This window comes from Camarhynchus parvulus, chromosome 2, assembly GCF_901933205.1.
Source record: "Camarhynchus parvulus chromosome 2, STF_HiC, whole genome shotgun sequence".
Lineage (NCBI taxonomy): Eukaryota > Metazoa > Chordata > Aves > Passeriformes > Thraupidae > Camarhynchus > Camarhynchus parvulus.
The window spans coordinates 47670362-47696360 of record NC_044572.1 but is presented as its reverse complement, the minus strand read 5'-3'; the positions used below and the strand labels follow the sequence as shown (position 1 = coordinate 47696360).

The following is a 25999-nucleotide window of genomic DNA, read 5'->3' as shown; positions in this document are numbered from 1 at the left end:
TGTGACATTTGTCTGGAGGAGAATGAAGGCAGAACAGAACAGTACCCAGACATGCAACACATACCAGCATTTTGCAGAGCCCAACTCTAGTCAGAAGAGCTTCACATTCCTGGAGAGGGAGGCAAACTGAAATGGAACTGAAGTTCAAGGGAAGTGAAATTCTCTAGTGAATGGATCCAGTGGGTTTTAATCTTTGTAGTTTGTTTTGGGGGGTTTTTTGGTTGTATTGTTTTTTTATTACCTTGCTATTGAGTGTCACCATCATATTTTCTGAAAAATCCCTTCGCCAGGATTTCTTCTCCTGGGAAGCTGAGAAGCCTCAGAGAAAAACGAAAAAATTAATTATCTGATTGCTTCTCCTGTGTTTTGCTGCTTTGGAATGTGGTTGGAGATTGTTTATCCAACATGTGAATTTTTACTTAATGACCAATCATGGTCCAGCTGTGTCAGGACTCTGGAGAGTCACGGGTTTTTCGTCAGTATCTTGTTAAGCCTTCTGTAAGCATCCTTTCTCTATTCTTTAGTATAGTTTTAGTATAGTATTCTTTAATATATAATATAATATAATATAATATAATATAATATAATATAATATAATATAATATAATATAATATAATAATAAATTAGCCTTCTAAGAACATGGAGTCAGATTCATCATTCCTCCCCACGATGGGGGACCCCGAAAATACCACAGTTGAAGACAGATGAGGGTATCCTACAGGATAGGCATAGGTTATTGCTGATTTAAGGCAGAATATGGACTCAAAGGTTTTAGGAGGAATTAGTCTTGTATTCCAAACCTGTCCCTGACATCTACAGAGCCTGGCTGCTTTCCTCCAGCAGGGGAAAGATTTGACTGTAGGGCTGGTAATTTTGTACTTGAGAATGTCCATCCAAAGTTAAGGTATCACATATGTTGACAGCTCTTTTGCTGTAGATTAGTTTTCATCTTATCCTCTGCAGTTATTAGAAGCTTGACCTGGTGGTCACAGGTAATAAAAGAAGTGTCAGTGGGTGAACCACAGAGCTCCCAAATGGTAGCTGGCTTTTTCATCCGGCTCTGCAGGTCCATATGCCCAGCTGTAAATGCCATTCCAGTTCTGTTTTCCAGAGCTCTGGGACAGAAATTTCCATTTTAAATTTGGACAACTGTTGTATCTGGCTGCCAAGCAGCCAGTAGATTCACAGGGATGATTCATTTTGAACTGGGGTTTTCTCAGACATAGGGCTGTCTTCTCTCCACTGTATTTGAACTAAACACAGCCTGGCCTTGCCTTTTGCACATGACAGAGGTTTGAGCTAGCTTGCTTGAAAAGGAAAATCACAAAACCTTTCTACAGAAATATCTAAAGAGAGACCAGGATCTATCCCAGCTTACCTCGTGATGCTTGGCATTGATTTTAGGTTCCTTTCCAAGTTCACTGTTCTCAAAGCAGCACAGATTGTAGAGATGCAGGGATGTCCCCAGCCACCACTGCCATTGGTGGTCATGAAATTCCAAGGGAGCTATAATTCACTGCTCAAATGGAGTGGTAATCTTCTTGTTCTGTGGTTGTGCCTACCATAGTACACAAGCATCATATCCTTTAATAGAGATGATAGTTGCAGCAGCAGGAAGGATCCCATTCAGAATTTTACTCTTCAGTGGTGACATAGGAGAGAGGCCACTGCAGCAATAAACTGGCTGCTTCACATGTGGCCTCCCTGTAGATGCACATCCTCAGGAAATAATCTTCCTCTAATGATTATTTTTACTTGAGTGACTTTGATTTTACTTTATTGCTTGTAATTTTAAGTATTTTTTTCTTTAAAAGGAAATATAACTGAAAGTTGTTTTGCACCTTAAATTTCAGAAGCAAATGTTATGTCAAAAAGTTGAGATAAAACTGCCTGGAGTGTAACTAAAACAATCAAATATATGCTCTTATAGTAGTCTAAGGCTTAGAAAATTCCAATTCAAACAGCCAAAGATTTGGCACAATTTGGTTTTGAACTTTTCATTTTCCTTAGTAAAAAGGTATAGAGATTCTTCTTTTTTCCTTATTGATAGGCAATGTAACTCATTTGTTTGGAGCTTATGGTAAAATACATATGTACACTCATTAACTGTTTTGCATCTTTTCCTTAAGTTTTGTAAAAAACATCTGTTGAAGAGCTCTGAATTTTTCCTGAATTATAGAGCCATTATGCTCAAATAATGAGTGGAAGTCACAATCTACGTTACTGAACAGGCATTAAACTTTCCCAAACTCAAAAAAAAGCTTTCATGACAAAATTTGACTTAGGAACACTAAATCACATTTGATAGGAGTCACAGAGATAAAACTGCTGAGGTAGATTTTGAGTCTTGTGGGTATGACTTCTGTGTAGTCACAAATGTTTAATCTGTGTTTATTTGCAGTATTCAAGTGTAGATGGATTAATTTCTTTGGTTTGCTGTTTCCACTAGCACTGTTCACACTGTTTTCTCACATAACTCTCTTCTTGCTAGCTTGATATTTCACCTGCTGGGCAGGATGAGAATTCATGCCTTAGTTTCTATCTGTATAGAGAGGGCAAACTGCTTTAATTACATTGGTAAAATTAAAGCAATCATCTCCCAACACATGCCAAAGTCATAAAAAAGCCCATATTTACAACAGTAGTTCTTTTGAGGTTGAGGGTACTGTGTGCCAGCTCTTCCCACTGTACTTCATGAGTGTTGTAGTTCAAACACTACAAAAGTGGCTTGCTGGCCAGGACGTGGGTAATATATTCCATTGTGATTTTGTAAGAGCTGGAGCTTTCTGAAAAGCTGTAGCTCTTGGTTGCTCTCCAGCAGCCCTGGCTGGAGGGACACCTGCTTCACACTCTTGCAGCTGAGCCCCTAGAAGGTCTCATGGGAAGGGTCCCTAATTCCCTGCAGTGAAAGCCATCTGGATTAGCTCACATCTCATCCAGCAGCAGTTTATTCTGAAGTGGACTGACTTTGCCCAAAAAGTCAGGGTAGACAGGGAATCTGGCAGGGTCGGGCTATAAAATGATCTGGTAATCTCAGTAAATAAACTAGTATGGCTTTTAGTTTTTTGACCCAGTCCCAACTATATCTGCAACTGGATGTTTGACTACTTATTCCATTTTTCTGGAAGCTTAGTGGATATGGTGAGATATCTGAAAGTAATTTTCCACGCTGAAAAAATGTAATTGAAATGCCACATCCCGTTTAATCATTCTATATGTCCCTGAAAGAGTACATGACGTGTTACTGCTTGATAACTACATTTGCCCAGTAAACATTACTTCAGTAGTAAGAAGTCGATAATCTGTGAAGTGCTAAACATGCATCTAACTTTAAAATCTGCCCTTAGTAACTGAAATAAAACCTGAAAGGTGGCTCACAGTTTTTATGCATTGGACAAGATGTGGTCATCTGAGTTAAAGCAGTCACTTTGGATTCTTCTAGGCTTTCAAATTATTGGCAGCCTGTAGGGTTTAAGATTTTGAAATCCGAACCATTAGCTCCACATAATATAGGCATGTGTAAAGTACAAAGAATTATGCAAAAGCTTTTTGTCTTGCTTTATAATGTGTAATTTATTCATGATTGAAAATATGTAGTGCTTTTGACATGCCTGTTATGGTCTATTTAGTGATTTTTAGGTGATTTAATTGCACCTCCTTAACATTCAGATTTTTACAAGTTTTACCACTATAGCATGTTTACACAACTGGGAGAGATTTCTGGTGGTGACATACATTGAACTCTATTGTTCTTTACATTAGATTACATACTAGCTCAATGAATTAAGGATATACAGTAGTCAAATTACTGCATTTTTATCTTTTGTAGGGCAAATGATGTGCAGATTGTACTTTAAATTTCTTTGCTATTGAGAGGGGTGGATTTATATTGGTGAGGTCAAACTTGATCCAGGAGGTCTGTTGATTAACACATTAACTAGATAGGACATTCTTGAAGGATAACATTTGCAGTCTACTAATATGTATCCCAAAGCTGTCACACCAATAACAACAAAAAAGAAAAACAAACCTCAAAATTTCTACCTGCTAGTAGAAATGGACAAATATTTGCCAAAACATAAAGCTAAAAAGACCTAGAAATGAGTTTAAGGAAAAACCACCATCATGGTATGCAGATATAATTTTTAAATCTTCATGAAAATTATATCCAGTAGAAATATATTGGAGTTCTTTATATGTGGTGGAATAATGGGAATGTGGTTTAAATGACTTGCGCTGAAATTATCTTAAATTATTTTCTTCATATTCTTTCAAATATATAGCTGTTACTGAGCTTTGTATACTTCTTACTTGCGTTAGAGTGTGGGGTTTTTTGTGGTTTTGTTTGTAGATTTTTTTTACTTCAGGAATCCTCCTGATACATTTTCATTCTAGCACTGAGTTCTGTTGTAAATTAAAAAAATTGGTTTTGGAAGAAAAAAAAATCACACTTGCATATTTAAGTAGTTATCACGAGAAAAGCAAATCTTCTAGTTCTTGCTTCCACTGATTACACAGAGGCTGAAAATTCCCAAGTCACTGTTATATCTCATTAAGTGTGATGATGGAAGTGGTATGCCACATCATCATCTCTTTGAATACAGTGCTGTTAAATAAAAAGACAAAAATATTTCCTCATTAAGAATTTTAGCTGACTACCTCTTCACAAATGTTGGTTTAATGTAGTATTTTTCCTCATTTGTAATTCTTGTGTAAATGAACAGATGGGAACATTTTGCCTGTAAAACTTCAGGTTTATTTAGGGAAGGGGTAAATGGTGAGTCTCTGTGCTCGTTGATACTTTTAGCATAAGCTTGTCAATTCATAATTCACATTAAATCTCACTTTAAAAGTTCCCACTCTTCTTGTCCTGAGTTCTAAGGAACAAACATCCACGTATTTACTACTATGATTTCCCAATTTGATCTGGGGAAGGTTTTGCAGAGGTGCTGTAGAATCAGGTAGGTAATTGCTTTCCTTCCCAGCCCACAGAACAGTGGGTTAGATTTAAAAGGATGAAGAAAATGAGTAAGCGAGTAATTGAAGATGGAAGAGAGAAATTGCTGTCCCCGGTGTTACCTTGGTAGACAGATTGTTCCTTTTTCTGTTAAAAAAAAAGAAATATGACCAGTTTTGAGAGGGTTCATTTTAGAAAGACACCATTAAAATTGGATTCTTGTGACATTTGAAAGTTGTTCTATCATCTGTTCTTTTACAGTCTTGACTCTTCCCTGAAAACTTCTGATGTGTTTCTGTTATGCCCTTTACCAAAGTGAGGCATGCAGAATAGGATTCGCCTGAGCTGCTTTGGGATTGGGAAAACTATTAGTGGGTCTAGCCCCTACTCCATACGGCTTTCAGGAGAGACTAGCATGATTTGGCAACCGATTTACATGGCTGCTGCGCACAGCAAAATCTGTGATAAGCTGTCAATACCTGTCAAGACAGAAATAAATTTGTATGTTAATCACCTAGAAATGCAGGGAAATAAATCGTTCCTGTGCTTCATCGCGGTCACATGGAAGATACTGTTGTTAGGAATAATGTAAGGAGTAAGTGGTCCTTATTCCATTAGCAGTTACAGACAGCACACCCTTGCTGTGACCAGGCAGCTCGGTGTGAGGACACGTATCTAGCAGTGGAATCCATACATCCCTCAGAGATTGCTGCCAGGAATAAGACAGTGAAGCCATTCAGGGTACAGAAGAAAGCTTTACACAGCCAGAACTGCATTAGAATGCTAGGTTGTCTGTAATTACTGCACTGGGATTTAGCCAGAATAGCTACCATATTGTGAAACATGCCATGTGATATTTTTCCTTTTTTTTTTTTTTTAATAGCATAAGCAGATGTGATTTTGAGTTTTCACCTTATCAAAAGCAAAGAACTTTTGTTCCCACAGTATTCTATTGAGTTGGCTAAGGAATTCTTCAATGTCCTGGTATGTTAACATGTATGGCATAAGAGCATAAGCTGTTAAATACCACATAGATGCTGAAGCTGAAACATGCAATTACTCAGCCTAGGAAAAAAATCAAAAATATCTGAAAAATTGGAAGTAACAAATCTGTTTCATTTGTATTTCTTACTCCTAGCTTTTCATAAAGCAAAAAATGCCATAGATTTTGTACTAAATGGATGCAATAAATACCCCTGAAGTGCTGTGTTCCATATATTTAATAAATTATATTGTAGGTGGGGTGTTTGCCTACTTCTGAATTATTCACTACAGCATTTTAGATAATGTAGCTTTGTATCTCATTTCTAAACCCACTCTCAATAACTTAATATTTCAACCACAAATATTCATCATGTTAAGAAAAGGATGATTTTAGGGGGAGGGAGAAAGAAGGAAGGGAACAAAGTGTCTGACATTCCTTTTGAATTTCAAGAATAATTGAAGGTAATGTATTGTCTCACACATGCCAGAACTGTCTTGTGGATCCTCAGCTATTATCTGCTTCTGTATTTCTAGTTATTTAAATCAACAGAGCTGAAGATCAAGCCCTAGTTATATTGGGATCCCGCGAGACAGAAACTTTTGAAAAACAGAAACAAACTGAAAATAGCTGAAAATAGCTGGGCTTATAGGCTTGACTTGGAGATAAAATAAAAGTGATGGAGAGATGGTTTTTCTGATTGAACATAGAACTAGTAGTGATGGTAAGAGACAAAATGAGTCATCCTTACTAAATGTCATGAGATTCCTCATGTCCTTCCTGTTTGTTTGTTGATTTAGAATGGGATGAAGCAAAAAACTATTCAAGCAACTGTAGGTTAGGCTTTTTATTTGTGTCCTGCATTTATTTTACCATTGTAAATGCCAGTGAAATTAGTAGTAGTATTTTAATAGCTGGGGAAATGTAGCTGGGTCTTGAAACTCTCTGTGCTTGTCAGGTATTTATCCAAGTGTACCCCACCTGTGCTGTAGCATGAGAGCCAAGAGTGCACGTTCAGCCCTATGCTGTAGTTCTACTTCCATAAGTTTTTGTGCAACTGGTGCTGTAGGGTTCTCTGCTGACTGATGTTCCTGTGGTTCCCAGTGGCTTTCCCAAGGAAATGTACGTCATGGACCTCATGACACAGTAAAGTATCAAGAGGTGTTCCTAAGGACTTGTACTTTGTGGCCAAATTGGAGGTAGTTTCAAATGCAGAGAAGGATCTGTAAGATATTCATGCTGGGTGGGGGGGGGCATTTGTGTGTCTGTGAGACTCAGCCGCTCTTAAAATGCCCTTTTTGAAATGCTTGAAAGTTGTAGGAAGTGAAGTTTCTCCTTCCAGAAGTTGAAGTCTGTAGGGCTTGTGATGTGTGTGAAGCAGTTTTTACTGATTTTAAATGTTCTGAATGATAAGTGCATCAATTTGGAAAATGAAAGGTTCAGTTGGGGAAATAGTCATAAAAGGCTATTGTCTGTCATTCAGATGAGCAGGTGAAAGTGGAAAAAAAGAATTTAAAGGGGAGTTTTTGAAACTTACAACTCGGTAAGACATTGTTTTCCCTTCCTAAACGACAACTACCCTTCTTAAATACTTATTACATAGATCTTTCTATGTAAAGTCTAGGGTTCCAGGCATCCTCTTGATTCCCTAATTACCCAGTGATTGTTTTACTTATACACCAGTAGCACTAATCTGGAAATGTACAACCAACAGGTTCTGCATGCCATCTTCAGAATAATATATTTGTCTACTTTTGAAGTGGCAGCAGGCATCTTAATGTATAAATTTTGCTTTCTAGTATTTTTAATCTTTCATGTGACTGTGAATTATTGACTGGCTGAAACCAACGTAATGATACATCTGAAGCTAAAATGGGCAAAAAAGTAGAATCACTCACTTCTACCACGTTATGGCCTGACAGACTCAACAGAAGGAAAAGTAGTAAAACCCATGCTTTTATCATTGAAGGGGGTGGATCAGACCCTGAGCACACAGCAGAAATGGAGTAATGGAAGAAACCTGTGCTGAGCTTTTCCAGTTTTCTGGTAGTAAATGCACTTATAAAGTCCCTGTCAGCTGGGTCTCACAGAATAGAAATGCCATTGCAAAGGAGCTAGGGATATCTTTCTGTGTCAGAATGATGAGTAGAGAAGGAGACATTGCAAAGGTGATAAAAAGAGCTTAGCAGAAAGGAGGCATTTTTTGATGGAGGCATATTCTTGGGACTTCTGAGCAGGTTCTTAGTTGTAGCCAGGCAAATTTTCATGTCTAAACCCATGAAGTCCATGAAGATTATTTAAATGTACATTTCATTGCATCAAATCAAAAAAATCAGCTGAGTTAATAAATATTTTGGGTACCTGTAGTTTTTAATGTAGTGTGTGAAACCAAACATCTGCAATATGTATGTGCATGTGGAAGCTAATGAGTTCTAGTTATATATGGTATGTTTATTCATTAGTTCCATAGATGAAACTAATAGGTTCAGAATGTAACAAAAAATGTACCTGAATTCCACAAGATAAATCTGTTTATTTTCATATAAAATTTTATCTGAATCCCTTTGCGTTCAGGAGTCCACAAGATCTAACAGACTTAATACAGCTATTTAGTCTGGTAGGGTTTTTTTTCTCTTTTTTGTGGTTTATTTGAAATAGTTCCATAACAGTTGTATAAATAGGTGTTTTGGTGTCTGTTGGCTCAATTATCTTTATTTTCATGCACTTTTAGTCTGTAGTACCACCAAGGAGTCTATCTCAATGAACAACATGGGTGTCTGTGCTTCTAAAGTGTTCAGCCTTTGGGAAACTCCATTCCACAGCTGCAGAAGTGGATTACCGACATGCCAACCTCATAGTGGCTGCATTTGGTTGTAGAGTTTTTCCAGGCGTGGGCCATTTCCTTAATTAAGAGTTTTCTGCTCAGTAAAAAAAGCTCTGTTGCTGAACATTTTTTGACACAGTACTCTAACATGGTGCTCATAAACACTGAGGAACTGATAGCTTTTGTAAAGGTGCTCATTGAGTGATCTTGCTCTTTTTTTTCAGAACCATGTAAACCCAGCAATGGATTTCACACAGACCCCTCCTGGAATGCTGGCCCTCGACAACATGCTGTACTTTGCTAAACATCACCAGGATGCTTATATTCGGGTAAGGCTTCCTCTTGTCATGGAGATCTTTGCAGTTGCCTGTTCACAGTAATTATGTCCTGTTTGCAGTTGACTTTGGAGGGGAGGTTCAAAATCCTGGTATCATTAACAGCAAACTCTAGGAAGACAAACCACATGGCACTAAAACATGACGTAAGTCTGTAGAACGTCTCGGAGAAAGCTGTACAGGTGTCTTGTCTGTCATTGCTGAGTCAAGTATTCTATTGCTGAGTCAAATATTCAGATACTACTTTTTGCAAGTACTTCTTTTTGCTTAGGCCTGCAAAGAGAAGAGAAATGAGCCTGTGCTTTTGTCAGATGCATAATGGATGACCATAAACTCAGAAAGGAGTAATTATGCAGAAATCTCTAACCTGTGCCAAGTCAACCAAAAACTGACAATATTTTTGTGGAAAGGAGGATTTGAAGATCAAGTGCTTTGAAAGGTGACCGAGTTGGCAGGCTACTGAGAGTTAAGATGCTTCCACTAAAACTGCTACTGTAGGGAGAGGTCATGCTGGGAGTAAAATATGGACAAAGCATCATGATTTACTTATATAACCCATTCCTGTCCCCTGCCCACTCCACTTCCTATATTATTTCAAGGTTATTCCAAAGGTAGTTAGAGGAGGTTATGTGTTGCATCCCTACAAGAAGAGGCATACAGCTGAATAATACCTGCCTCCGAAGGGAACAACTTTTCCTGAACCTTATTGAAATCAAGTGCTTGCCAAGCATAAATCAAGCAAGCACAGATAGGAAGGGAGGATAATCATGAAAGTCAGTGTCTGGAGTTCATAGGGATGGTTTAATTCCCCAAGAAAACTGCTTATGCAACCTGCTTGAAGAAGGTTGTGTATAGCAAGAAAACATCAGAAACAGCAATCATTTCCACTAAAAGTCAAGAATGATCTTTTAATATATGTTATCATCTGTTTTCTGTTTGAAGTAAATTGGTGTCAAAGCTCTAATAGGTTTGCAAAGGACCTGCTGATGTGTATGGACATAATACCATATGATGGGATTGTAGGATTTGCTCTTTAAATGGATCTTTCTCCTTTGTCTGAATCTAGCAATAACTCCTTAAAAAGACACTGTGGTTGTATGCAGTACAATACTATTTATCAATCCCTATAAATCTCTGAAATCAAGGACTACCCCAGGTGATGAACAAAGAGCATGTTTTCTGGAGAAACTATGCTGAATAGTGTTTTTGTTTATAAAAAGAAAATTGCTCACTGTTTCTCATTAAAATTTGATAAGATCTGGACTGTGCTACTTCATACTTAGGAAAATTCAGTTTAGAGAATTAGAGGTAGCCAGTGCTTCCAAATGGGTCAGACACGATTTAAAGAAGCCTGAAACGTTTGAAAGAGGACAAAAATTCTGTTGAAATAGAGCTTTCATTGACATCTCTCAAGTTTTTCTTATTTTTTCATGTTCATGTTGCAAATGCTGTCTTAAAAATTGGATTCAGTGAAGCATGTAATTAGCCACTTTTTGGAAAGGATTTTGCTGCCGGCTCAGCCCTGTTTCTATAATGCAGTATTTTTGCTCCTGCATTACTGAGAATTTTTGTTGTTTTGAGCTGCCTGTTTTTATTCCTGCATGGTTCCTGTTAGGAGACTGCCTGACTGCCTCATGTATTTCCCTCCTGAGAAAGAGTACACATCCACTAGAAGTGCCTTGCAGAGGCACGCTCAGATTCAATTGCTTGCCTGAAGCTGCTTTGGGGACTGTAAATGTGCTTTGGGAGTGTGTTAGTCTATCCACCACTCTGAGGAGTTCTACTTAGTGTTTATACAGCATTGCTGGCACAGTAGGAACACCTCTGAGATGATGGTGTTGTGCAACTCCTACAGCGTTGATAGTCTTTGATTGCAAAAGACACCTACTTTCTCTCTCTTCCTCTCCTTGACTTGCTAGCTGGTGTACAGTAGTTTCCTGTGGGCCCTGACATGCCTGTCCCTTTTTCACTTTATTTCACATCTAATATTACCTTTCCTTCATGGCCTTCACCTCCCAAACCTCCCACAACGCCAATTTGCTCTACTTGTACAGCCTGTTGACCTTGTTTATTTTTTCAAAGTATTTTAGGTATTTTTACTCCTGTACCCTAATAAAATTCCTCCTGTGGTCCAGCTGAAGTTGTTAGCTATACAGTCTGCTATACACTTGCATCCTGAAAAACTTGTTTGACAAGAAGCTCTTCTCTTTTTATTGCTGATACTAGGAAATAGTTTGGTTCCTAGGAGGAGAGATTATTTTCAACTTGTCTGTTTGCAATTCAATTGATTCCTGTGCCATGGGTTAATTCCTAAGCCCCAGGTACTATCTCTACTATGCAGTAATTAGAAATTGAGGCTGAAAATCAGAGCCGGTTTGAAACAAACTGGGAATATCTGAAGTTTTCCCTGATAGAAAGTGATGTATTAAGCAGAGACCCTATCAGGAAGTCATAATGGTTTCAGTGAGTGTATTGGCAGTGCTGCATTTTAATGGGCAGCACAATTCCCTGCAGTCTGACCTGTGACTCTTAGGATGCCCCTGCTCCATGACCCTTAGTTCTTGTAGTAATGAAAATAATGGATAAGCAGAAGTTGGAAGAGAATACAGTCAATAAGTAATCTCTTCCCTTTTCAGTCCTTGTTCTGCCTCTCATAAGAGATTCTGCTTAGAAGTAATTTGCATAATAAATAGATTAGTTAGGTAGGAAGGATGTCTGAAACTGAGGTTCCCTCTTAGGGGCTGGCAGTGGGGCTTCAAAGACCAGTAGAAAATGAATGTATTTTAGCACACTAAAGTAGGAAGAGTAAATACAATTGCAATTTGTTAAAGAACATGGGTGTAAAGGCACTGCAGCAGATGGGTAACTCTGCATCTTGAAAGCAAAAGGCATTTGAGGGTGAAAATATGGGTGTCACACGGTGAAGGAGGAAACAAAAATAACCACACTTTCCCCCCTGTTTTATTCTTTTTTAACTACTTCCCCACAATCCACTTCTTTCATTCACCTTTTCCCCATTGTATACTTTTTCCTGAAATTGCAGTAATATGTTTTCTTTACATGCTGTCTTCTTTCAGATAAACACAGTGTTTATACAAACTTTGAGTTAACAGATTTTGAACCTCAGGGTTTTGTTTGCCATACAAGATGACTGGAGCCTCCAGTTCTCTTTGACTGTGTGATGTCATTAGCTATCATTTGTTTTTTTTATAAAAGTCTCCTATTGAATTAGTTTCCTGTTGCGTTATCTTTTTTTTCTCTTTAATTAATTGTCTGGTGCTATCAGTGACTGATATGCACTGGATTTTTTTCATGTTGCACTTAAATAATCAATCACTATAGAGGTTTGGCTTTTAAAAGGTGATGACATAGTATATGGAATGCATTGATGGAAGTAATGTTGAATTTCTGCAAGAAATTTTAAAATTTTCCTCAGGAAATAATTGGCAGCTTCCCAAGATCCATAATTATAGGACGGCTGGAGTGTATAATTAAATTTAACAGAGAAGAAAATGATTGGAATAAAGCTTTGTGACAGATAATTTTTTTGTTCTTTTGTAGCAGACAAGTCATGTGTTCCCCTACTTTCAATTTATTCCTTTCCAAAACTACTTCAGCTTCACATTCTACTAATTTTAAAAATAAAATTATAAGTTACCATTGAAGGCAGACTTTATTCAATACAGACATATTGAAATTTTTCTTACTGGTAATATGTAGCAGTGTGCCTTTTAATTTTTCTGAGTGTAAAGAGTTTGTGGAAAAAACCTTTCTCATTCTAATGAATTTGATGACTGACAAATTGGTGGCTTGTCTATATTTTTCTTCTGTGTTTCTGACCAGCTATATTCTAGCAAGACTCACTGCTGCTTTGGGGTCAGATTCTACCTTGAGAGGACTCATACTGTGTCTCATCATTTTGTTTAAGCACATGGGATTGGTGCTTCAGGCAGAAAATACAAATAAAATTAGCAGCTTTGGGTCTGAACATTGGCTGATCACCTATTTTGGGTTCTGTCCAGGTGGCTGCCTAAGTTTGTCCAGTTCTTTGCCCTTTATTAGATTAGTAGGCTCTTCATCTGTAGGAAAAATACCATTTTACTCTAGCCTGAAATTCAAGTCTCATCTGCAGAAGAAAAAGTTTATCCCTTTTCCTACTGATTTTATCTATTTTGTTCAAATATTTTTTTGATATTGCAAGTAAGATTTTCCGTATAAAAGATTACTGCTGGGGTGGGAAGGCAGTGTTGAAATCCATACTGAAAATTGAATCCATTTTATAATGGATCCAACACTTCTAATTTTTTGTGAGTGATGTGTAAGATACTTAGTGGTATGCTCTTAGATTTTCTTGCATTTAAAACAAGTTTTAAAAGTTATTACAATTTTCCAAGTAAAAACACTCCAACACATGGACTTTGGTTGTGCCAAGGATTATTTTGATTACCTGAAAATTAGAAGCTGACTTGGTTTATGGTCAGTACTAGGAAATCCTCCTTCCCCTGAGTTTGCTGAGCTGGTAATTTGGTTACTCACACAGTTGTAATGCAGGAACACTTCTTCCCCAGCAGCTACATTTGGGGAGGCTGAGGAGGGAGCTCTTTTGCATTTGAAGCTTTCAGAAGTCAGAGAGGAGGAGCAGGTGCTGTTTGCAAGTGCCAGTGATGCAGGCAGGAAGATTGCTGGCATCCTGCAGGGACCTTTCAGAACCCAAATGGGCTGAGTCACAGTCAGACTGTCTGCCGTATACTTTCTAGCCCATGCAGTTGTTGTATAGGAGGCTGCCTACACATCCTTCCGTCAATTCACAAAGTCTCCTCGTGCCTACTCACTCTCCTGATCAGATATGAGGAGTCCAACATATAATTTCAGCATTTTCTGAAATTAAATTGAGCTTGATTTTTGCCATGCTTTCCTCCCCTCCCAGAAATGGTAGGAAAGAAGATGTAACTTCTTTTTTTTCTGTAGAAGGTAGAGAGAAAAATTAGGTTTTTTACATGAGTCTTCCTGGTGACTCTCATGAATGAATGCAAAGAGACCTAATTGCCTAAGCCAGGTTCCCAGATTATTAATGTGTTCTTGTCTTTTCTCAGCCAAGCTTTCCATTCCACTCACATATCTAAGAGTCTTTCTGCCTGTGCTTTGTTTCTTCCTAAATATCATGTAATGTTTCTCCTTTACATGACAACTGAGGGCCTCCATCACTGAGGGGGATTGAGATGGGTCCCTCTGTAGTTAAAGACACAAAATCCTGGAGTGGCTGATTGCAGCACAGACACAAAATTAGCTCTGAGGAAGCGAATTCTAAGGGAGTAATGGCACTCTCTGCACAGCCTTGTGTGGAATGTTCAGTGGGATGCATATGGCATGAGTTCAGATCACTTTCCACCATTCATAGAACTCCTAAATGTTCCCAGGTTTATGATAGCTGTTGTCTAAATTACATCCTTATCCAAAGGGCCCAGAAATTGTTGCAAGCCTAGCAACTGACCTCAAAAGGTTTTGAATCACACCGAGGCTGAAGCAGTAGCATACAAAGATTGGGCTAGTTTTTGTGCCACAGTCCCTTCATCTGCAAAGCTGAGAAGCATATGCATGAGGAGGGAAAACTAGCTCTTGACTGTCATGGGTTTTCCCATTTACCCCGTGTCCAGAGCATTTGTGATGTAACTCTGGCTGCCAGGCTCATTGATGTGCCATAAAGGTTGATGTTTTTCTCGGATATAGCTATACCACAATAACATTAGGCCACCCATAGGGCATGTTTTACATTATGAAAGAAAGAAAAAAATCAAAAACTAAGTCTGCTATATTCTGCAGATGCTGCAGGTTTCTGCCTTCCACCTCTGCCATTGGTGAGCCAGGAGAGAACTTCAGGGAAAACATTACCTTCTTACATTTGTGGGGGGCATGGAGGGAGAGGAATACCTGACTGGTAGTTCCCAAACTGGACCAGTTCAACGCCCTCTCACATACCTGTGACTTGAAAAGTGGAGAACACATTCTGATACTGCTTCTGAGGATGACGGGGCAATGAAGGCTTCTTGTCTTGGGCCTTACCACCAGGCTTTATGATTATTTGGTTGGTTCTTCATAGAGAGAAGAAGGTTCTTCTGTAAAGAAAGGAGGAAGATACAAGACAAACTACTGCATATTTACCTTTAGATGGAAAATAAAAATTGCAGTAATGCTTCATAAGCTAAGATGTTTGTGTGGGAATGAAAATTTATTGCTTGGTGAGCACCTGCAGAACCATGTATATTTAGCTTGAGATAGTTTGGCACTACATTTGTTTGAAAACTCCATCACAATTTTCCAGAAAAAAACCAAACTTTTGGAGATGTTAAGCCATCTCATATCAGTGACTTTTTTCTTATTTTTCAATATCTGTAGAAAGTCTCAACTTTTCTTCCAGATCTTTGTTTAAATTGCAATTCTAGTATCTTCCAGAGGCAGACAGAAATAACTGTTGCTTTATTTTAGCTTTGCCATGAGAAATTTCTGTAATGACTCGGGAATGTCAAGGAAGAGTGAGATGAGAGAGAGGAAGCATTGGAAATTAAATATACAGCATCAGAGGGGACAGGGCAGAGTGAAGGATGTTGGAAGAAGACTGATGCTGAAGCTGAAGCAAATGACAAGCTACCTTAGGAAGAAAGCAAAGTTGGTGATGAGGATGAATGGAAACTGAGTCTGTCTGCAGTAGTCTCTTACCCTTCTCGGGAAGTTTATCTTAAAGATTTGCTTATTAGACTTACCTAAAGCGCCCAAATGAAGAGGGAATGGTGAAGCCTACCATATGTGATAAGGAAGCTTAGGGGGGAAAAAAAGCAGTGTCAAGAAAGGAAGAGAATCCCTGCAGTTTCTGGATATTTAAATGCTGCTTGACCTTTCATTTTGGGTCTAAGGAGGTTTTTTATGATCTCTACTAAATAGCTCTCTGAACCTCTTGATATTAACCTGCTGCAGACTGCTAAAAAGCTTGTTCTCTATTAAGACAGGATCATTTTACAAAATTGGCCTGTAGAAATGCTCCTTTTTAATAGTGCAGCAATATTCATTGAATTGCCTGCTCTGGGACTTATTAGAAGTGTTAATGCAGCTACAGTGGATCTTGCCTTTCTTTCAGTTCTGTATTTATTTCCTAATCACAATGCATCTCTATTTCATTGCCAAGCTCTGATTTTGGCTCGGGAATCTGAGAATTACATCTGCAGTTGCCATGGGCAATATGCTTTGAGACAATTTCATCTTTAATGTGAAGGATTAAGGGACTGGCTAAGTCGATATTTCTTCTCAGTGAAGGAGAAATGTTTCTGTCTGGTGGTTTCAGCCTCCTAGATTTTGATGAGGAAGCTTTTGAAGATACCTGTCTTCAAAATTTTGCCTTTTGTCAGTCATTAACTCTTAGATGCAGGTGTAAGCTTCACTACTGAAGCTGATGGAGACTTTAAAACCCACAGTAGTCAAGTGTGGAAAATCCTTCACTTAGTCCACTGCCTTCTGAGGGTCTATTTTGGGATCCTGAGGTAGTGACAGACTCAATGAATAATTCAATGGAAAATCATAAAGGCACACTGCCATAAATTTAGAAAATCTTTTTGATTTTGAGGTTGGTGTCTTGTAAGGAGTTTTTTTGCTGCTGGGAAATTTGCATTATTTCCCTGTGATCTTGGCATGATACTTAAATTTATTTTATTTTAAATTTAAAAATTACTTGTAATGGTTTTATTTACTAATTTTGCATATTTACATTTTATAGATTTATTTTCTTTATTATAAGTTTGGGGTTTTTAAATTAGATTTAAAAACAAATTCTTATTTTACGGCCAGGCCACTGGTAGGTATCTTGTTAAACCTCAGACTGTTTTCCTCATCCCATCTATCCAGTCTGTCAAGATCCTTTTTCTTACCCTCCAGTAGATCAGCACTCCCATCCACCTTGGCATCATCTGTGAACTGACTGAAGGGGCACTTGGTCCCCTCACCCAAATCATTGACAGAGGTGTTAAACAGGACTAGGCTCAATACTGATCCCTGGGTGCACCACATGTGACTGGATTTAGTTCCATAGATCGATGGAACTATATAGTAGATAATTTAAAATAATAATAACTGTACAGAACTGTATTCTACTACTAATACTGTCAAATTCTCATGCCTTAACAGGCTGTAGAACTGTCAAGAATATGGATAACACTGATTTCCTAAAAATTTCACCTCCTTACATTTTTAAAAAACATTTTTCAACCTCTTCCTCTCTCCTCTCTTCTAGTCAATTAATCTCATTCATTTTCTTCTCATTCTATGATTCTCTCACTCAGTTTTTCTTTTTTTTCCCTTCCATTTTCTGAGCTGCTGTTGTTTTGTTCTTGTTTATTTTTACAAAGAACATCACTAAGATATTTCCTGTCTGCCCTGTCTTGGTAATTTTCTTTTGTTTTCCTACTGAGATTTTTGTCTGGACTTTTTGCTCTTCCCTGAAGAGAAAATATACATTGTTGTTGAATACTACACATTATGGTGGATTTTTTTTCTGCCTCATGGTAATGGACAGTATTGATCAAAGACGCAAGAGGAAGAGAAGAGGATCTGCAGAATTTAATACTCCTGTACTGTGAGCTCATTTGGGTTTTTAACTGTATAACCTCTAGTGTATTATAAGCTGCATTTCCATGTTTGACCTACACAATTCTGTAACTTCACAAGTACTGAAGACAGGAAAAACTGGCAGAAATAGATTTGTAGTATCAGAATAAAGGGTAGCCAAATAGATCTGTAGTATTGCAATAAAGGGCAAACCGGTGTCAAGATAGTACTGAAGTAAGATGGGATGTGAGCCAGCAGTGTGCCCAGGTGGCCAAAAAGGCCCATAAAATCCTGGCTTGGATCAGCAATAGTGTGGCCAGGACAGTGATTGTCCCCGTGCACTCAGCACTGCTGAGGCCACGTCTTGAATCCTGTGTTCAGTTTTGAGCCTTTCACTGCAAGAAGGACATTGAGGTGCTGGAGTTTGTCAAGACAAGGGCGATGGAGCTGGGGAAGGGTCTGGGGCACAATGAGGAGCAGCTGAGGGAGCTGGGGGTGTTTAACCTGGAGAAAAAGAGGCTCAGGGGAGACCTTATTACTCTCTACAACTCCCTGAAAGGAGGTTGTAGCAAGGTAGGAGTTGTTCTCTCCCAAGGAAGAAACAGCTGGACAAGAGGAATTGGCCTTAAGTTGTGCTAGTGGAGGTTTAGATTGGATACCTAAATTCTTCATGGGAAAGGTTGTCAATGACTGGAACAGCCTGCTCTGGGGAGTGGGGAGTGGTTGAGTCACCATCCCTGGTGGTATTTAAAGGACATGTAGATGTAGGCATTGGAGATATGGCTTAGTTAGTGCTGGACTCAGCAGTGTTGGGTTAATGGTTGGACTGGATGATCTTAAATACCTTTTCCAACCTAAATGATTCTGCGATTCTGTGATTCTGTGGCGCCAGGAATTCTACTGCAATGTCCATGGTCTCTGCTTTTGAATATTTGTTTTCCCCAAGCAAAATTTAACCACTGTGGCTGCTGATTGTGAATGTCTGGTGGATCTGCAACTCACTGTGGATTTTTGATGGGGTGGTGGAGGAAGATAAGAGGGTGAAGTACTTAATGAGCATTAATGATAGACCTCTGTTTAAAGGAAGGTTGTGTGGGCTTGCAGCTTCCTCGCTACTTTCCTTCCAGTGGTAAAATAACTGTTGTGATAAAAACGTGACTCAAGCCAGGAGTATGCTCTATAGATAGAACAAAGTGTTTTTCTGTCTTGAGCTGTGTGTTATATTTCTTTCCCTGGTATTGTTTTCACCACTTTATGAAGGGAACGTGTCCATTCCCTGCTTATTTCTCCTCCGTAACCACAGTGATAAAGGAAATAACATTAAAACCATGTCCTTATCAGCTCTATTTATAGCATTTTACTTTGGAACAGGATATGAGTCGTGAAGTCGTGAAAAGCATATTACAAATATAATAATGAATGTTGTAAATCTGTTGCCAAGACTAGGAATGATTTCTCTTTGGATATTTATAAGAACTATTTTTTTCTTTCCCTTTTTACTGTTGCTGTTTCCTGCAGAAGATCCATATCTGTCAAATTTGCCTACAGATATTTAGATGCAGTAAAGGGCTGTCCATCTTACTTTCTTAAAGAAATGTGACATGGCAGCGCTGTTTTATTTTGTACAGCAAATGCTAAAAAACCTGATGCTTGTAGAGAGTGTGTCTGAGGATCATTTTAAGACTGCTTTACATATTGATTTCTCAAATTGCCATTTAATTTGCTGTATAGCAATACACAGTGCCTTAACTATTTCTCTGGCATTCTTATTGATTGCTGTAATTCTTTCTTACATTATATGCATATATGGTGTCACCATTAAATATTTATGTGCTCATGAAATGTTAATATGTCGGGTTAATGTGAGACTCAACAAAGTGCATTTGCCAGAAGCAAACAGAAATACATCCCCATGCTTCCCCCTCCCTCCCCCTTGCCCTTTCAATTTGCCTCTCCATTGATTTTATTACCAGTGTTTCTCTGCTGTATCTAAATCTGTGTCGAAGCAACCCCCTGCTCCAGTATGCAGATTTTATGTTTTATTATGTGAGAGATAAAACAGGGTAATAAAAAGAATGAAGGAAGTGATCTTAGGGAGGTATTGAGACACACAGCTTTCCATTGTGCTGGTGCTACTCTGTCTTTGCTTCTGCTTTTGGGTGTAGAACTGTAGCTCTATCCTCCATGAGAGAGAGTGAAGCAGGATGACTCATCCAGAATATAAAGTCATATTCACATGTTTCTTGAACAGCGGCTGCAGCAACGTAAAACAAAAATAGCAGGGGTGTTTCTCTGGTTTACTGTTACCCAGAGATGACATGGAGCAATTGCCTGGCATTTAAACCAAAACTTCTAGAAGGAAAATTCCTGTTGGCAGACTCTGGAACATGACATAGTACTATTGGAAAAGGCCAGTAAAAAATTGTGGTGATAAAGTATATATCATATCCCTAATGAATTTAAGCTTCTGTGGGAAGTGTAAGCAATCAAAGGAAATATCAGCAGTACTGGAAAACAAACCTGAGAGATCACGTTTTCTCGTAACACAGAGAGCATCCATCCTTTTACATCCCTGGGTGATGGGTTGGAAGCAGCTAGAGGCTGCCCTTTGTACTGTAGGACTAAAATAGATACTTTTTGAAGAGCCCTTGGCATGCTGTGTGAAGCACATAACTTTCCTACTTGCTTTAGGGTTTTCACTCTTTTCCTACATGTAACTGCTTCACAGGGAAGAAGGACTAGAAGCAGGTCTCCATCTAGACCTAAACAGTCAAAACCAAGATCTGAGGAGTGAGGGAAAGTTTTTAGTGCCATCCAGCATTGAACTGCTCCTCCCCTCCACCTTTCCTCCTGGTTTTCGATGGAATTCCAGCCTTGAAGCCCTTTGCAAACCTTTCTTTGCTGTAAAAATGGAAAGATTTAAAACAAACAAGTAAAAAACACAAACAGCACAAAAAGTCAAACAAACAAAAACCATGATGGAGATGGGGGCTAACAAGACAGGAGGAATGCAAGGCAGAGAGCAATGTCTAAACACCTGTTTGTGAGAAAAATTGTGAGATCTTCTGGGATTCTCTGCTTCTTGGCAAAATATCTTACCTTTGAAATTAGTTTTCTTCTTCTGTCTCTCATCCCTAGGCTATGCAGCAGCTGTTTAGGATGAGGTTTTTCTATTTGTACAGTGGCAAAGTTTATTCTGCAAAGACAATTTTTACTTCATATTTGTTGTGACAATTTCATTTTTTTCCCAGATCCTATTCTGCTCTTTTTTTTCAGGCTCACTGCTTCAGTGAAATCTATAGTATATTCATAACTTTTCATTTCTTATTTAGTTGAAGTGCCACGGAAAACTTTTTCTCCACTGTATCAGATATGGCAAAACTTAATGGGTATATAAATGTAGAAGGAGTTATTTTCTTCCATTTATTTTACAGTGCGCTCAATAGAGAATGCAAAGACTCTCCTTCAGTCATTTTTGCACCATTCATGGGCTTGATACAAGAGTGATTGTTCTCTGAAATGTTTTGCACATAAGCAAAAATTCTTTTCATAATAGAGAGAATGCAGATATTTTCTTCCTTTGTGTGCTGTTTGATTTTATCACTTGAGACTACTTTGAAGACTGAATACAATGATGAAAATTCTGTCCCAATTAGGTTTTATAGATCCTTCTAGGTGTGTTCATGTCTATCAATAATTTACTTAATTTCCTTTAACTAGCACATTTAAAATGAAACTATTTCTTTCTCTTTGGCTTCTACTTCAGTTTCTCCAAGTCGGGTTGGGGCAGAACAGCAACGTCGCGTAGCAATGGCAAAACTTCCCAGTTGGTCATGGAGCAGCATTGTTTATATGTTGCTTACTGCCTCAGACATAGAATCATAGAATGGTTTGGAAAGGACCTCAGAAATCTAGTTCCAACCTCAGAGCAGGGAAACCTCCCACTTGACCAGGTTACACAAAGCCCCATTCAGCCTGGGACATTTCTAGGGATGGGGCATCCACAGTTTTTCTAAGCAACCTGTTCCAGTACCTCACCACCCTCACAGTAAAAAATTTCTTCCTAATATCTCAACTTACTCTCTTTCAGTTTGAAGCCATGACATAAATTGCATAGGTCGTTTAGCTGTGGGGAAGACTAAGGTTTATGAAAATACATTTTCCTGAATTCCCCATACAGTTTCCTAGACTAAGTTTGATATGTCCTGTAAATGTTGGATGTGGAGAACAGTGTTGCAGCTCATGGGTTCTTCAAACTGATTGTTTTCCATTTTGATTCCACCTTCAGATTGTCCTGGAGAACAGCAGTCGAGAAGACAAGCATGAGTGCCCATTTGGCCGAAGCAGCATTGAGCTGACAAAGATGCTGTGTGAAATTCTGAAAGTAGGAGAGCTACGTAAGTTGATCTGTTTAACCTCTACAAACTGTGCAGTGAGTTCAGTGATACCTGAGCTTTTTCAATGCAAAGATTTTCTTCCAAGAAGCGTTTCTTGTTATGGTTACACGTATAACACTGGCACTTGGAATGACTACATCTCTCTCCTACTTTTCTCTCTCTCTTACTAGTTCATGGCATCACAGGGATGAGGGTGGAATAGGGGAAATGGGCACCTATTCTTTGGCTATCTTCTATAATAAGCAGGAAAGTTGCATAATTTCTAGGGGAGTCAGTTAATTTCCCATCGGGTGATTTGGTGTAGGAGACTCCGTGGTTGTTACGTTCCACAACCTTGTCCATAGGTTGGTTTTATATAATTATCATGGTCATTCTTTGTGGGATTGCTAATCTAAATTGACACATCCCATTTTCTCTTAGATATCTGAAGCTCTATCTAAATATCAGATGATAGACATAAAATTTACTTTGAAAGTGGGATATGAAATATTGTATTTTAATACAGAGTAAAGAAGCTGTCTTTGGCTTCAATTACAGTCCCTTGACAAATTGTTAGATACTATCAAATAGAAGAGCATGTCTGTATCTTCATTAGTATAGAGTGTTGGTGTTTATTGATACGTGTAAATTTCAGTTACCCGTCAATAATATTTTGGATACAGCCGCAGTCTGTTTTGGCAAGCTCTACCAACAAGTTTCATTTTCTCCTTGCAGGAGCAGGGGGCAAAACTGAGATGCTTTTCTTCCCTCACAGACATCTTCCTTTTGAATTTTTTTCCCTACTAAAGATGTTTTTCTTTTATCTTTACACCCATGTCCATGAAATGTAATGAGAGAAGAGCAATGTAAAAGGCAGCAAGAGAGCCCATAGGTATCATCATTCCACTAGCCCTGATGCCAACAGGCATCAAAAGTTGTTTTAAAAGTATGATTTGGCTGATACACTTGAAGCTTTTAAATATAATGTCTTGAGAGAATTTATTGACCAAAAAATGCCCACAACTGTCTCTGTGCAATGGGCCAGGATAAAACCTGTGCATTTCTTGCAGCTTCCAAGTTGTTGTTTGTGTTTGACAGACCCAGACAATGAGACAGTATTGGCTTTTGAATACCATCCTAAGTAAACCAGAGTTATTAAGGACCACATTCACTATGTCTATAAATAAAGAGTTTAGCAACTATTTTAGATGTTTGGCAATGATAGTGTGTTGTATAAGGTTCAGACTGTAGCAGACACGACTCTTTAAAATAACCTTACTGCTGCAGTTGAAGTGTCTAATGCCAAATCACGCATGACAGATCTGCCTGATTTTTTTCTGCTGGTAAATGTAGGAGGGACATATGATCTCAATAAAGCTGTAAGCCTACTTGAAATAAGTGCTAAAGATCAATTTTATTTTTACAAATGCACAGAAGAATATCTAAAATCCAAAGAATAGCTTTGTACATTGTGTTTTAATGCACGTCCCATCGCTTCATGGGACTTTCACTGGAATTTGTTGCTAAAAAAGATGACTGATCTTGACGTTAGCCAGGTGTCTCAGATTTCCTCCTTGCAGTGCGATATGTCATTCGATAAACTTATTTTTTTGCCATAGACAGGTTTGGCATCTATATATGCATCTGTATATGTATGTTGATGATTTGCTTTGTATGATACTGTTTGTCCTGATTGCTTCTAACTTCTGCAGATAGATCCTTTCATGTTTTAATTTCTTCCTTATATATATATATTTTTTTAAGTGGGGACTGTGAATAAGCTAAGAGGAATTGGGGTAGGAGCTCAGTTACCATATCTAGAAAATACCTTTGTTTTAAAAACAAAAGGAATTTTGATATCTTAAAATCTGGTTTTTTGTTTTGATTGTTGGTTGGTTGTTTGGTTTTTGTTGTTTTGGACAGGGGGTGTTTGTGGGTTTTGGGTTGGCTTTTTGTTTTCTGTTTTTTGTTTTTTTTTTTGTGTGTGTGGTTTTGTTTGTTTGTTGCTTTTTTTTTGGTTTAAAACTAAAAGGTTCTCTGAGGATAGCTCTGGCTAAGGGACGTTACCTGCTAATGTTCTGAAGGCACTTGTTTCAGTGTTGCTGAGGCTGCAAGTCTCTGGATGCTTGGCGTGCTGAAGTGCAGCAGGCTTCCGTGGTGGTCATTTATAGATATGGGATGCTGTAAATGTTATGGTGCTAAGGAGAAGCATACTGGTGCTTCTGTTGATAGAAACCAGATGTAGCATGACTGACTTCTGTAAAGTCATGCTGATCTACACCCACAGAACATCTGTCTCTGGATGCAGCAGTAGGTCTGTGTCGTGGCCTTATATTCACAGAGGACAGAGTTAAGGTTACTTCTAACTCATCTTGACAATTCACCTGTTCACCAGTGTGCTTCCTTAATAGTTTTGTTTATGTGGAACTCTAATTGTCATTTGAAAAGGCTGTAATAAAATACACCTTAAAAATAATGTGCAGAAAATAAATTTCCTGAAAATGGCTGTCATGGCTGCACATCTAAATGACCTGTGATCAGCAGTAAATTTTGATAAGAAATGCAAACTAGAACTGACAGCTCAGGAGAATGTATGTTAAGGTTTATGCTTCACTTGATATTAAGTACTGTATTGCTGAATAGGATTGGACATCTTAAAAATCAGTAGTTATAGTTCAGGGCAAAGATGTCTCCATGAGTTTGTATTTGGTAGGTTTCAAAATATGTATTTAAGGTGGTCCATGTTTCTCCAGGTACTCAAAACTCACTATTATTGCATTGCAACGTAGAACTTTCTTTCCTAACAGTTTCTGAATTGTATAATTTAAAAGCCACAATAAATGACCTTTTGGTCGTGAAATATTCAGCAGTAGAAACTTTAAAATAAAGTGCAGAGTAGATAAAAGCTGCTAGATTGTCCATTATTTATGAAGAGCACTTTAATGCTGATTATATTCCACTTGCTCTGCCGTATTAAATACCTTTGGGCAACAAGAAGACATTTTGCTATTTCTTTTTGGTCCTCTCAAGCACACATTCATCCCAGAAAGGACTCACAAGACTGTGTTAAAGGCATGCTAGTCTACTTTTGTATATCCACAAATCCAGGTTCTGGACTTCTTAATTCTTTGACTTTGATTCCAAAATGTCCGTGGCTTGAAAATTCATCTCTTTTTCAGCAAGGCATTTAAGTGTATGTTTAGATCCTGTGTAAACAGAGAAAGCTCAAGTGCAAGCTGTGAGTTGAGCATATGGTAACTGCTTTACAGAGGTGGACTTGCAGAGTAGAGGAGGTAAAACTTAAGAGGAAGGTTGGTGTAGTGTTTTGGTAACATGGAAGCTAGAATGCAACATATCCATAAGCCTCTTCACTAAAACTTCTGATTCAGGAAAGAGTGGGATATTTAACCATAAATCTTTTAATCTTGTGCTACTATTGCTGTTAAAAAGGCATTTAACAGAATGTCTTCAATGAGTGCTTGCCCAGGCACTCATCTTAGCAAACACTGTAGTAATTCTGGTTTCTGCAGTAATAGCTTCCTTTGTATATTTTGTTGAACAAGAGGATTTTCTTTCTGTCCTCTGTGTCTTGGAGATGACATCAGACAGGAACACTGTGACACAGTGGTCAATATTCCTCTTCCTGTACAGTTAGGTACTTAGACACTCCTTATTCCTAGTACACTGACAGGTTTACAAAGAAGAGAAAAGGGGAGGCCATTAGGCCTCACTTAGGCCATACTCCTCCTTAGTAGCAATGAAAGCTGAGGTAACCTCCACCTTCCCTCTTATTCAAGTTTTAGTAAATGTTATATATTCTCAGAGGAGAAGGAATATCCATGAACAGACTTCCAGCTTTAAAGGGAGAGAGTAACAATGCAGATAAATGTAAAAATTAAAAATGATATCCGGAAAACCTTTGACATTCTAGAACT

The 25999-nt window shown here is 38.3% G+C and overlaps 1 protein-coding gene across 4 annotated transcripts in view; it reads left to right on the top strand.

The window, feature by feature from the left end:
• ELMO1 (engulfment and cell motility 1) overlaps positions 1 to 25999 on the top strand; it is a 302044-nt gene that overhangs the window by 131483 nt on the left and 144562 nt on the right. For all 4 annotated transcript variants that reach the window (XM_030965282.1, XM_030965290.1, XM_030965299.1 and 1 more), the window contains 2 exons: positions 8989 to 9093; positions 21977 to 22085. In XM_030965282.1, the coding sequence (XP_030821142.1) occupies positions 8989 to 9093; positions 21977 to 22085 (214 nt within the window). The remainder of the gene's footprint in view (positions 1 to 8988; positions 9094 to 21976; positions 22086 to 25999) is intronic.